Raw genomic sequence first — 14262 nt, 5'->3', positions numbered from 1 at the left:
ATACTTGGAGTCTACAGAAATTACTTATGTGTAATATAAATGCTCTGAATGGATTTCTCAGACTTCTGTGGAAGCAGATAGTAAAAATGGTGTTCATTTACCATTTTTCTTTTTTTAAAAAATGGGTCCAAAGTCGGGGTATTTGGTCGCCTGGGTACAAAACTCAGTGCGGTCAAGAATGTTGAATGTTATAGGAACTTGCTTATTGGATATTTAATGATTTTGTTAGCTTTTTTATTGCTGTAGTGACAGGAGGAGATCCCAGTGTGAGAGGATTAACACAAAGCCTTAGTGCAAGTTTTGTAATATTGCAGCATTAATTCTAACCTCCAACCAGTGGTTTGTCAGTTTTTTTCCTCTTTAGTTCTTTACTCAGACTAAATTATATAACACTGTTTCCTCCTTTCCTTTCCAGAAAGTAGTAAAAGAATCACATTTTCAGTGAAAAGGTGACCATTCTCACTGTGCCAGAAAAAACAGTCCCAGTTCTCATAGATAATTAAAAGTCAGATCTTCCGACTATATCAGTCTACATTTTCAGTGCCCAGATTTTCCATTTATTTTGGGAAATTTACCAACAACTGTTTTAGAAAAAAAACAAATAGTTCAGAAAATCTTTTATTGCAATGTATAAAAATGTGTGACATAATGAAGGCTATTTCTACATGATTTTTTTCTCCAGTTTCAATTATAGTTTTTTGCTTTTTTCAAAAAATTTAAGCAATAGTGTATGGAGTTTCTCCTAAATAAATTGAATGATTGAACCACATTGAATGTATACCCATAAGCATTATCAAATAATGTTCAAAACTATTGATTATGAAATAATGTATATTTGGCTGAGAAACAGCTGAAAATAACTTTTTTAGGAAATAATTGTGGTCAGCCAGCCCTTCTCAGCTGTGTCATAAATTCTGTTTTGACTTTGAAGAGGTACCACATGCCTCTGTAAAGTCTCAGTGATGGTCCTTGGAATAGCCAGCCATCTGTGTGTGAGCTGAAATCAGGCCCATCATAGGCTACATCTGCACTAGCCCCAAACTTCGAAATGGCCACGCAAATGGCCATTTCGAAGTTTACTAATGAAGCGCTGAAATGCATATTCAGCTCTTCATTAGCATGCGGGCGGCCGCGGCACTTCGAAATTGACGCACCTCGCCGCCGCGCGGCTCGTCCCGACGGGGCTCCTTTTCAAAAGGACCCCGCCTACTTCGAAGTCCCCTTATTCCCATCAGCTGAGGGACTTCAAAGTAGGCGGGGTCCTTTTGAAAAGGAGCCCCGTCGGGACGAGCCGCGAGGCGCGTCAATTTCGAAATGCCGCGGCCGCCCGCATGCTAATGAAGCGCTGAATATGCATTTCAGCGCTTCATTAGTAAACTTCGAAATGGCCATTTGCGTGGCCATTTCGAAGTTTGGGGCTAGTGTAGACACGGCCATAATCTATAATGATAAATGTATGTGCCCAGATACGAGTAAATTGTGGACCAGAATTGCGGGTTCATTTACTCTTACAGCAAAAGTAAATATCTGTCAATATTTACTTTATAACCCCCAATTTTCTGCTATTTCAAACCATATTGAACTAAGATGTCTTATATCTGGCTTAAATTAAATTCTGAATGTTTTACAGGTAACATTGTAAATCATGCGAGCCACGTTACAATTATTTCGTTTATATATTTAGATAACAAGAGGGCCCCAAAGCCACTTTTCTGAGCTTTTATCAGGTACTTTGTTAAAATCTTCATTAAATAAAAGTTAGTAACATCCTCTTTTGGAATGGTATAAACATTTCCATTTTGTACACTGTATTTTATTTGTATGCAGATCTGCTTGACTTGATTCAGAAGCCTTCATAGTAAAGTGTTAGGTCTCAGTCTTGCAATTAAATCCAAAAGGGTAGACTTTGTATGGGTAAATTTCCGAATCAGAGCCTTACACCATAATTTTCAGTGGCTTATGAAGAATCAGTTAACTTGACACACAGCTGGCCATTTCAAAATTATAGTAGCTTGTCTTCAAAATTAATCAATGTTTCTGGCATTTTGAGTTTTTTTTTTAAATTTTGAAAAAGCATCAGATGTCGTCTTATATATTACTGTGATAGATACCTCCTAAGCAGCGGGGAGTAAGTGTTCACATTCTACATTAATGGTTTGTATATGCCAAGTTCACTAAAATGACACAAAATTGTAGTATATACTGGTGAACTTTTGTAAATATCTCACTGGCCATAGTATGTATAATATGCATACCATCGAAGCTTGATTATCCAGTATCCCTCAGGAACAGGGGTTACCGGATAATCAAATATTCCAGCTGGTCCTTGTGGGGTTGTGTATGTGTATATGACTCCTGAGGGCTAGGGGGGCTACCATGCTGTCACCTGCCGCGGCCAGGGTGCAGGGTTGGCCCGGGGGCCACATACCCCAGACAGGAAGCTGGCCCGATTTACTAGGTAACAGAATGTGCCAGTAATCTGAGTGCCAGGTAACAGGGCTGTTACTGTAGTAGGGTTTCAAGATGTCATTGTACTGTTCAATAAAGAATCCGTAACTCCAATGCATAGTACTTTAGAAGAAGCATGAGTTCACAGTGTTGTCAGGGTCAGTTCAAAAGATCTATGTCAGTTCACCAGGCATTTTTTTGTTTTGTGTTTTAATACAAAATTAATCTTCAAATTTAAAAAAAATCTCTCTTAGGTTAAATTTCATGAAATAATGACACAGTCTATAATAAGGAAGGCTAATAATACTGAGCTATAAAGAATACAGTAGCAAAGTTTGTTTTGTGTCACTTTCTGGTTTTGATGTTCCTCAGTTATGCAAAGGCAGCCTTCTGTTTGGAGGAGCTTATGATGACTAATCCACACAACCACCTATATTGTCAGCAGTTTGCTGAGGTAAGTATTTAAAAAAATATTAATAGTTTGAATTGCTGCTTTGGTTTTTCTGCTGATGTGGATAATACAAATGGAGTACAAAAACTATATATTTTCCCCTTTAGAAGTACAAACAGGAGGCATTAGTTTAAAACACCTGATAGAACATTGCACATTGAGTGATGAAATGTGGTTTGTTTTTGTTTTTTTTTAAATAAATAACTGAGGATTACTGCTGTTACTAAATTGTAAATAAGAGTGAAGCCATCATTTTTGAATGTACAAACTCTTGTTGAAATAAACTAAGGTTGTTGAAGTATTTATGCTTTTTAATGAAGTTTCAAAACTAGGTACATGAATAAACTAAGCCTTTAACTGATATTAATGGTTTTCTTAGAAAGTCTGTTCTACTTAGTTCTAGCAAGGAGCCAGCTCTTGCAATACTCCTTTGTAACAAGTCTTGTCTGACAGAGAACTGAATGACAATTACAGGCTTTGGCCAAAGATTTTTAGCAGTTTCCACTAGGTTCTAATTTTTAATATTTTTGAAGTGATACTGTCATAGGTGAGAGTAAATATAATTTGTTCTGTTTGTTTATATATGTATACATACTAATATGTATTCTTTTTCTAACTAACATAATGGCTGTGTCTGCATGAACTCCCCACTTCAAAGGGAGCATGGTAAGTAGGGTGTTGGGAGATTACTAATGAAGTGCTGTGGTGCACGTGCAGCACTTCATTAAGCTAATTCTTGCCCGTGGCAGCTACACGCACTTGGAAGTTTGCTGCTTTGAAGTTGCCACAGGGGAGAATTATGTTAATGAAGTGTTGCATGTACACCACAGCACTTCATTGGTAATCTCCCGACACCCTACTTACGATGCTCCCTTCAAAGGTGGGAGCTAGTGTAGAGCCAGCCAATGTAAATTAATTCAATTTCTCCTTTGCTTGTGAGTGACATAAAAGAGCAGTGACTTTTTTTTTTTTAATAATAAGACCATCTTTTTTTCTAAGTTTGATTATGAAAAAGATCAGATACTTCAAGACTAGCGCTTTGCTTTTTGTATTTCACATGACACTCAAGATTTAGATGAGTCTTAAAAGTAGTTTCTATAATCTGTCTGATAGAAAATATGTACCTACTACAGTTACTGTTGCTTGAGGCATGATGCAACATGTAAGTTTCAAAGACATAAAATAAAATAGGTTTCATCAATCTATAATTTTAACAGGTTAAATATACCCAGGGTGGGCTTGAAAACCTTGAACTATCAAGAAAGTATTTTGCACAAGCCTTGAAACTGAATAACAGAAACATGAGAGCTTTGTTTGGGCTATACATGGTGAGTTTGAATGCATACTTGTTTAGTGTGTTTTCATTTAAAATTCAGTAATCTTTCTAGTCTAGTATAATAGTTTTACTTATTTGAATAAGATTTATTAACTGTCACGTACAAACTGCTTGTTAGGTCAATGCATTAAGGGCATCCTCTCACACCCATTGAAATAAGTGGAAAACAAGAAGATGCAAATTCTATGCTTGTTCTACCTTGCCTTTTCGATCCCCCTTCTGTGCTCTTAGTTCCCCATATATCAGATGGGATAATTATATTTTAGCCTTCTTTTTGAAGCGTTTTGAAATCTGGCTAGTGCACTGTAATGTGGCTTTGCTTTTGTTTGGGAATTTAATTGCAAAATATGTGATTATTCTATAACCCTTGTGCTACAGAAAATTTTGCACAAATGTACCTGGACATTTTAGTAATTCACCTTTGAAAAGCAATTGAATAAAGTGAATTGTGAGGGCATTAGATTTATTTATTTATTTAACCTTAGCATACAATTTACATGCATTTTTGAGGTTGGGTTATTAATGGTAATAGTGTTGGCTTTCTAGCAGTTATATTGTAGGACTGTCTTAACCTTAAGGTACAAGTGCGTTTTTCACTGGGAATAAAAAATGAATTAGTATTCCCTATCTGTCAATTAGAAGTTTGGTAATGAATGAAACACACTATATGCAATGGCTTCCCTATCTATTTAGGGCACTGCCAAGCACTGAATTATTATGGACTGAGACCAAATTAATAATAAACCTTTTTTTACCTAAAACTGTAGCTTCTTCATTACTGAGTGGTGATGGAATGTACTGCTACAAGAATGCCTAAAGAGTCCGAGCGTTTCTGCAGTCACGAGTTATAATTAATTTGGAGAATTTTTTGCAAGCCATCAATAATTCCTTAAGTGTTTTATGCTAATGGAAACCTCTCTAATGAGGCAATGTCCAACATTTATGTTTATATCTATGTATTAAGGGAAGATGTGTACAAAGCCTGAATTATCCTAAATCTGGTGATCTCTAATACCGCAATAGGTCAGTCCAGACACAAAGGCTATGTCTACCTTGCAGTTAGACAAGACTTGAGCTAAAAGGCTACAATAAACTCTTTGATATCCAACAACCCCAGGACCGAGAGGTTGCCAGATATTCAAATATTCTGGTCAGTGGAGGGCAGCTTGGGGGAGGCACAGGCAGGCGTCAGTGGCCCCCAAAATACGAAAATGCAGCTCTTTCCGCCCTTGTGCCAGCTCCTGCTCAACTGCTGCCCCATTGGACTGCAGGAGCTTCTTACAGAGCAGTGGACACCAGGCACGAGAGCCTGCTTAGCTGGGAGGTTGTGGGGGGCTTATGCATCACCCTGGGATTGACAAGAAAAAAAAGGTGGGGGGAAGACATGGCATGGCTTAGGCTTTATGCCAGTTATCTGAGAGTTCTGGTTGATCAAATACTGGATAAACGAGTTTACTGTATTTAACTGCAGGTTAGCTGTTTGGGCTCAGGCTCTGGGGCATTTCTCCACTTGCAGGTCCTGGAATCCAGGCTCCAGACCAAGCCTGACCATCTGCACTACAATTAAATAGTCTTTAGCGCAAGTCACCTGGCACTGGTCAGCTGAGGGTTTTTAACACCAGTGTAGACTTAGCCTAAGCCAATGGGTTTTATAGCCGCCTTGCTAGCAGTTAGAGACAGCCATTTTTGTGATACTTTCACTTTGTAAATGGAGATGGACTGATGGGAAAAGAACTGGGTTTATTTAGTCTCTCGTACAGGGACAGGAGAGATTCTCTTGTAGACAGCTGAACCCCAAAATCTTTCATTTCTCAGTTCTTTTAACAGTCTAGTTTTAGGCAAGAGACAGTTTGAGCTAAGAGTTTGTTTTACTTTCTCTCTTTGATTCCTTCTGTTGGACTGTGGGTGGTGTAGATCAGCCGTTTGTGGGTCCCCTCTTTTATAAATGCACATATTTTCCAACCTTACTTTTTTTTTTTTTTGGTTTGTAATCCTAGTCTGCCAGTCATATTGCATCCAATCCTAAAGCAAGTGCAAAAATGAAAAAGGACAATATGAAGTATGCCAGCTGGGCTGCTAACCAAATCAATAGAGCTTACCAGGTTGGTATTTTGGTTTTGCCTACATTTTAAAGTCTTTCCTTGAACATACTGCATATCTCCATGTTATGATAGAATGGATTACTAAAAGGCAAGACATCTGCATATCTTAACTTTTCTGCTTCTTTTACAAGTAAATAAGAAAGTTCTTCAGCTTGTATAAATCAGCATAACATGGTTTGATTTCAGGTCACGCAAGGTGATGATCTGATACAAACACATGCATTCTATTTTTATGTAACGTCTCACGTAAAGGACTCCGATTTCAGTGCTGCATTTAGCTGTATAGTCTGATTTTTGAGAGTGTGGGGTGGGTGGATGAGTTGGTGGGGTTATTGATCAGTTCTTTCTAATAATGGCACTGGCTGCACAGGGTAGTATTATATGAATCTCCCAGACTTGGGACTAGATATACAGTAAATTCTTTGATATCTGGCATTCATAGGACTGGGAGGTGGCAGAGTAATCAAATATTCTGGATAATAGAGAGCAATACCTAGCACGGCATAACACTAAAAAAATAAGATTAGACATTAAGAAACAAATATTTTTTCCAGTCTTTTTCCACAAGCATCCACATACATTAGAAGAGTGTTATACCCTGCCAGCAGGACATGACCTCAGCTGAGTAGCTCTGGTTAGTGGGAGTAGCTCTGGGTGGGAGAGCAGAGGACCTGCTGGCTGCAATCAGACAATATCCGTGCCCCAAAAGGGGGAGGTTAGATAGTATACAGGAGTGTTAATAGCAACGAAGGGTCCTGTGGCACCTTATAGACTAACAGAAAAGTTTTGAGCATGAGCTTTTGTGAGCATAGACTGACTTCGTCAGTGTGCTCATGAAAGCTCATGCTCAAAACTTTTCTGTTAGTCTATAAGGTGGCACAGGACCCTTCGTTGCTGTTACAGATCCAGACTAACACGGCTACCCCTCCGATGCTTCAGTTCCAGTGAATTCCTTTAAGGAAAAATGTAACCCCACCCTCTTTATTTTCTTTTTTTCAGTGTATCAACTGTTATTAACTTGAAGTTGGAACATCTATTGGAATGTTTATTTATAAATGTACATAAAGCAACTTATTGACATGTAATGAAATACATGACAGTTACTTAGATAAATGACAGGTACTTTTTCATAGATTAAAAATAAAATAGGTGAATCATGTCCTCCCATCTCTTTCCCAAACAGTTGCACATGGTATCCCTGGCATTCAGCAGCACTGAAACTGAGTCACCCTTTGTCAGAAAGTAATACTTCACTCCAGAACGGGCGACAGTAACACACTGAAGTGAATACAGTAGCACTGCTAGGATGCAGTATTGCCCATAGCCTGGGTGGTGAGGTTCTCAGTGCTTTCTGGAACACAGCCTCTTGTAAGATCAAAACAAAAAAGCAGTCCAGTAGCACTTTAAAGACTAACAAAATAATTTATTAGGTGATGAGCTTTTGTGGGACAGACCCACTTCTTCAGATCATAGCCATACCAGAACAGACTCAGTCTTTGAGGCACAGAGAACCAAAAATAGTAATCAAGGTTGACAAATCAGAAAAATATTGTCAAGGTGAGCAAATCAGAGAGTAGAAGGGCAGAAGGGGGTGGGAGGGGAGGTCAAAAATTAGATTAAGCCAAGTATGCAAAAGAGCCCCATACTTGGCTTAATCTAATTCTTGACTCCCCCACCCCTTCTGCCCTTCTACTCTCTGATTTGCTCACTTTGACAATATTTTTCTGATCTGTCAACCTTGATGACTATTTTTGGTTTTCTGTGCCTTAAGTATGATCTGAAGATGTGGGTCTGTCCCATGAAAGCTCATCACCTAATAAAGTGCTACTGGACTGCTTTTTTGTTTGGATAGTATATAGACTAGCAAGGCTTTCTCTCTGTTACTATTCAGCCTCTTTTAAGGGGTGTCAAGCTGAATATCCAAAGTCACAATTTTTGACAGTGAATTGTGAATTGGTGGCGTAGTTGGAATTAGTACCGTGGAATCTGAGTCTCCTGTAAAATTAGGGGTTTGCTATTTAAAAATGAAAGCTACAGTTATTTACTTCACATCCACTTACTCTTGTTCTTTTCATGTGGCTGTCTGTTAACAGCTCAGTATCACTCAAGAAGCATGATTGACAGGGTTATATTTTGTGGCCTTTTTTTAAAACTTTTTAGAGTTTTTGTGAAGTTATGTTGAAGCCAGATTAAAATGGTTGGCTGCTCTTTCTCAGTTGCATAACTAAATTACATTTAAAGCAAACATTCGGAACTATTGTGCCTTCATTCTTTTGTGACACATTGCATACTTCAGTTGTGTTTTATATCAGTTTAGGGTAAAAAGTGACAAATACCATATCTTACTGAAACTGCAGGAGGGATTTCAATTGGTAGCATGTAAATAAATACTCATATTAGAATGTGGCCAGAAACTGGTGTGGACACTATTCCTCCTGCCGGGGGGCAAAAAAAAAATCCCAGTCCCAACACTGCTTTTTACATATCAAAATGACACAACCACAGTAGGACTTAACCACGCTATATTTAAAGCCTTAGAAGATCCAGGCGCTACAGGAAATGATGGTGGTGTAGTGGGTGGCTGTCCTTCTTCTGAGTTGATGTGGGATGATAATGTGTGCATACTATTGTGGTGTTTGAAAATTTCCATGTTTGGATGTAAAGATGAAAATTTGGTCACTTGTGCTTATAAAAGTCCTTTTTTGTGAGGAGATTCTATTTAGGGTAATTAAATAGTCTTTATAAAACTCCACCCTTCTCCCATATTTCCCAGCGTTTTATGGAAAGTGAGATAGGAGACATGACATCTTAGTGAGTCTGCCCATAAGGGTTTATGAGTTCTGCTACTTGGTCTTGCTGGCATTGTCAGCAGCTCAGTGATGTCTTTTCCTCTTACTCCAGAGAGAGAGAGAGAGAGAGAGAGACATTCTTAATCTTGATTTTTGGCTGCCTAGTAACATAATGTGGATTTGTGGTTCTGAAAATGGATTTTTAACTGGGTTTTGAGAGTTCTGTTTACATGGCTTTTTCCATGTGGATTTTAAATTTAATTCCCACCAATTTCATGCAGGATACCATTAATTTTGTATAACTACCTCAATTTCAGTTCTAAAAGTTTACTTGATAAATATTGCAGTGTTGTTTTTCAGTAGATCTTTTACTTTGTTTTTTCCTGCAAGCTTGAAGCCTCTATTCAAATTATTCAGTAAGTTTTATTTTTATTTTGTTTGTGAGAACTGAGATGAAATTTAAAAACAAAAAAAAAAGTAAATCACTAAATCATCCAGGAAGCTCTGATTTCGCTGAAAGGAAATCAAGGAAAGTGGTAGAAGTTAGGCACTCGTCTAATTTGATCCTGAATGTTTTGAGTTTTAATATTTCCACTTATTTATTTGTTGGCAATCCATATTTATTTAGGAGTTCTGTATTGGTCCCCTCCTGTTGACTGTTGCTTCTCTAGCTGTGCCTGGTCTAGTAGAAAAATGTGCATTTTAGGAAGGGTGAATTGCCTGATATCTAGAACTCCTGAATTCTAATGCTGATGCTCAAAACAGGATTGCTTCTCGGGGCACTGGCATGAGTTGTTTGTGAAAACACTGCCTACCCGCTACATGAAAGTACTAACTATTGCAGAATACGTGCATTTCTATTGGATTAAGCACTTGAGTGTTGGTTTGTTGTCTAGATCAAGTGTTACATTTTGTGGTAGTCACAGCATATCTTTTCAGGGGAATTCTGACTTTTGGTATCAAAGCAAGACTTCTAAAATAGTACATAAAATCATTTTTTTTTCTGTCTACACGAATCACACAAAAAGTGAATGGCAACTTTTCTTTGTTTTGCTTAACATTGAAACAAAATATAGCTACTTAAGGGTCTTCAATTAGATAATTGGTTTAGCATGTCTTGTGGTAGAAGCATTTCAGCAGAGGCAGGCAAGTTTGATTAATGCTCATGAAAATCTTTAATGTGATCCCACTTGTGGTAACTTCCCAGATGAATGTTTCTTGGGCACACTGCTAAATTCTTCATTGTTAGTAAGTCACATAATATTTATGATTCGAGAGGTGATTGTATTACAGACCATTTAGGAAACAGAAAATTAAATCATATATATATATTTATATATTTTAAAAGAGGTTCTGGTTCAATCAACTGAATGGCAGTATAATGCCAGAATAGGCCAAATAATTGGTCATCAAGGAAAATTTTGAAGTGGTTGGATTTCAGGCTTCTGTTTATTATGATGTGAAATTTAGTTTTATTTTTTCTAACTTACTAAAATGTGCATCAGTATCATTAAGACAGGCACTCATGAAACTCCCAGGTAGAGTTTCTTAAATTGGTGTAAAATACTGTTTTTTTCAAAATTCTGTTAATTTTGAAATCTCTTGCGTTTCTCCTCCGATCACCCTATGTCACCTCAAACTGTTTCTATCATAAAGCATGACTTTTTACCACAGCACACATATACTTCTATACTGTTTGTTGAAAGTGTCACAGGAATCATAATGCTTGCTTGCTTAATTACTTATTTACTTTATTTCAAATCCAAAGCCATTTCTCAAAAAATTGGATCTCCCCATGTATTTGACAAGGACTGTTCTTGTTTTGTGTTGGAAAAGGAGGGCATAGAAGAATGGCATTTTCTCTTCTGTTCAAATCCAGGCAAAAGTTACTTGATCAGCTGGGAAGGCATAAAGTAATCTCTGTTCCTCTGAAGAGTTAGCGTTCTAGGCAGTTATGGGAACCTGACAATTTAAAAGGTGGTTTTACGCAGGCAAAATTAAATGGCATTCCACTGCCAGAAACAGCTAAGTATTTTTAGTTAAGGGATGCAGTAAAGAATTTATCATAGATACATTTCTCACTCTTAGATATTTAATTTTCAGTGCCATTTATTTACCATATCAAATCTAATTTTTAACAACACAACACTACCAGCTAGGAGTTAAGGGAAACCTAATGTTAGACTGGTACCTAAAGGGGTCAAAAACAGGTTAACAGCTCCTGCCGCTTTTTTCAGCTGTGGTATTACCTGAGTTAAATCACTTAATCTTTTTCAACAGGTCATGAGAAGTTTGCTAAATTTAAGTTAATTACAAGAGAGATGGGACACATCATAAATCAGGGACTAAGCATGCAGGACAGCAGTGGTATTTGAAGAAAAAAATCATTAAACTGTGTAGTTACTAAATGTTTCATTGTTAACATTTTAGTTAGAGATCAGGGTATTTTACTAATAAAATTATAGTGAGTACTCTTTTTATCACCAAAATGTTCTTTGTGCGTATATTAAAAATTGTTAGCGTTTATTTTCCACTTGACTTAAGTGCCAACCTAACCAATAAATCTGCTGTTACATCAGGTTGATGAGTGATGAGAATTGTCAGTACAGTTAGAAAACTCATTTTGAGATCAGCATGGGGTAGTCAGCAACTCCCCCCTGCCCCTTGATGCTAGGCTACTTATGGTATGGAATTTTAAAAGCTAAAACGTACAAAAGTAGTATTTGTCTGGCTACATAGTCCTTCATTACCAATACATGTTTTGTTTCAAATTCAATCTAGAATTAAAATAGTAATGGTTAGATTCTAATTAAATAAAGTTCTGACTCACAATCACTATTTTTAGCCCAGAAATATATTTATAAAATTGCCTTGCTTTGCAGTATGTTCTTGTAAGTAAACTATTCCGTTCCCTTTCAGGACATAAGTCTTCCTAGTTTTTCATTATGCGCAGATCCTGCCTCTGTCGGTGTATGAACATGATCTATGTTAAACAAAGCCCAGCTTTTTAAAATGTTTGACAAATCCCAAAGCAGACAATTCTTTTCTGTTTGTTGAGATAGATGCTAAATTCAGTGGTACAATCTTGATGAAACATTTCTTTGTTTCGTAGTAAATTGGTGAAGTGTGTGTTTTAAAAATTAGTCCGACTAACCTTTAGAACCATAGCTTGTACAAGACTATTGCACAGCATTGTGTAGTGAATTTTCTGTCACATGACTGGTAAAAGTAAGTTTCTTTTCCTTAGCTTGCAGGTCGAAGTAAGAAGGAGACTAAGTACTCTCTGAAGGCGGTGGAAGATATGTTGGAAGCCCTGCAAATCACTCAGTCTTAGGGTGTCACAAAGAGATTTAATGTTAGATTGTACAACTTCATGTTTAACATTTAATGACCCCTATGAATTATGTTACTTTAAATGCCCAATTCCACTGTTAATGTACTATCTTAACGGAAGGGTTTGCTATAAAAGTTGAAAAGTCTATTTATTTCTGCTGTGAAGAAGACACAATGAAAATTCACTGAAATGTGTAACTTATCCCAGGAAAACAAAGAAATTAAATGAATTGCACATCAGTCTCTTGAGCTCCTGTATGTATAGTAACTGCTCTTTAAGCCATAACATGGTGTAGAAATGAATTGCAGAAAGTACAGTAATGTATTGGATCTGCAGACTTAACACATGTAGGTGAATACCATATGTTAGCTAATTTTATCTGAGTAGAATATTTGAATTAAAATATGCTAAAAGTAAGTATTTACTGAGTAGTATTTATTATACAAGCATGAATCATTACAGTACTGGAACACAGTTTATTCAAGAATAAATTTAATATTAAAATTTTTGTTCATGTATTTTCTTGTGTAATTGGCAATATAGAAACGGAATCAATATAGTCATACTCTTGCTTTCGGTAGCACTAACTCATATGCTTAAAGAAGAGTTCAGTGCTTTTCTGGAGACTTTGTGTAATAGTGCATGAGCCAGTGTCCGCTTGTCCTTACGGCCCTGTGAATGGCATTATGTTTAATTTAGATGTTTGTGTAGCAGAGCAGTACACTTTGTGGTTTATGAACCTTTGGTTCAGTCAGAATGAAGCTGCTGTTCATTCATAAACTATGGCAATTTAGTCATGCAAATATTTCTTCTACTGCAGTTTCAGCAATCAGGCAGCAGAGCAGAATTTACATTACCTTTAAAAGTTTCAGTCAGCAATATATGAACTCTTGGTTTTAATAATGGATAACAACATAAATAACATTCATATTTTAAACTTCATATTGTTTTATAGAAGTAGGTTAAATTAAAGGCATTATAAGTCATCCTAAGGGCCTAACTCTTGTAGTTAGATGACGAGATCTGACTTTCAGTGGCCCTTTAAATAAATGTTTCGGTCCCTTGGATTCATGGAATATCTTGAAAACCTGACCCAAACATAACAGATATCTGCCTGAGTTGGCCTGTGATAGCTTCACAATGTGAACTGCCTTATTTTAACTCATAGGCATCCTACCACCCTGTGCAGGAGTGGAGCATGGACATGGGCTTTGTCTCCAGATTGCCTTAATTCTGCTGAACACCAAAATAATATGTATTTTTTATAGTTTGCATGTCAGAAACACGGTTTACTTCATTTTGATCACTGCAGAAAGATTGGTTTTTTTAAAACAAGATTCATTAATTTTATTTTATAGAAAATCATTAAAACAAAGCATGAAGTGTTTCCAAACAAAGGGTTTAAAGATTTGGTAAAACTATTGAAAAATTCCAGTTACATTTTTCTATGGGTGCTAGTTAAATGTGAAGCCAGTAATGTATGTATTTGGGGTTTAAATGAATTGCCTTTGATTAATCAGTTCATAATTAGTAAATATTATAAAGAGTGCTCTCAAGTGTAGGAATAAAATAAGGTTTTTGTGTTTTTGGTTTTTGTTTCTTTTTCTATATTAGGAATATTTTTAGTTTTAATTGTACCAAGTTTACATAGTGGGAGTTCTCAAACATTTTCTGTCCTTTATTATGATTTTATTCCTCATCAGTGCCAGAGAAAAAGGATTTCCACCTCCAAATTGTGTGTGTATATAAAAGGTTGCCCTGTCTCTTAGGATATACTTTAAATATTTAACATTTCCCTACTG

At 36.7% G+C, this 14262-nt stretch overlaps 1 protein-coding gene across 3 annotated transcripts in view; it reads left to right on the top strand.

The window, feature by feature from the left end:
• EMC2 (ER membrane protein complex subunit 2) overlaps nucleotides 1-14045 on the top strand; it is a 46010-nt gene extending 31965 nt beyond the window's left edge. For all 3 annotated transcript variants that reach the window (XM_074986751.1, XM_074986750.1, XM_074986752.1), the window contains 4 exons: nucleotides 2821-2902; nucleotides 4117-4227; nucleotides 6233-6337; nucleotides 12374-14045. In XM_074986751.1, coding sequence (XP_074842852.1) covers nucleotides 2821-2902; nucleotides 4117-4227; nucleotides 6233-6337; nucleotides 12374-12460 — 385 coding nt within the window. In that variant the 3' untranslated portion in view covers nucleotides 12461-14045. The remainder of the gene's footprint in view (nucleotides 1-2820; nucleotides 2903-4116; nucleotides 4228-6232; nucleotides 6338-12373) is intronic.
• The last annotated feature ends 217 nt before the right edge of the window (nucleotides 14046-14262 follow it).

This window comes from Carettochelys insculpta, chromosome 2 (genome assembly GCF_033958435.1).
Source record: "Carettochelys insculpta isolate YL-2023 chromosome 2, ASM3395843v1, whole genome shotgun sequence".
Taxonomy (NCBI): Eukaryota; Metazoa; Chordata; order Testudines; family Carettochelyidae; genus Carettochelys; species Carettochelys insculpta.
This window is presented reverse-complemented; position numbering and strand designations above follow the sequence as displayed.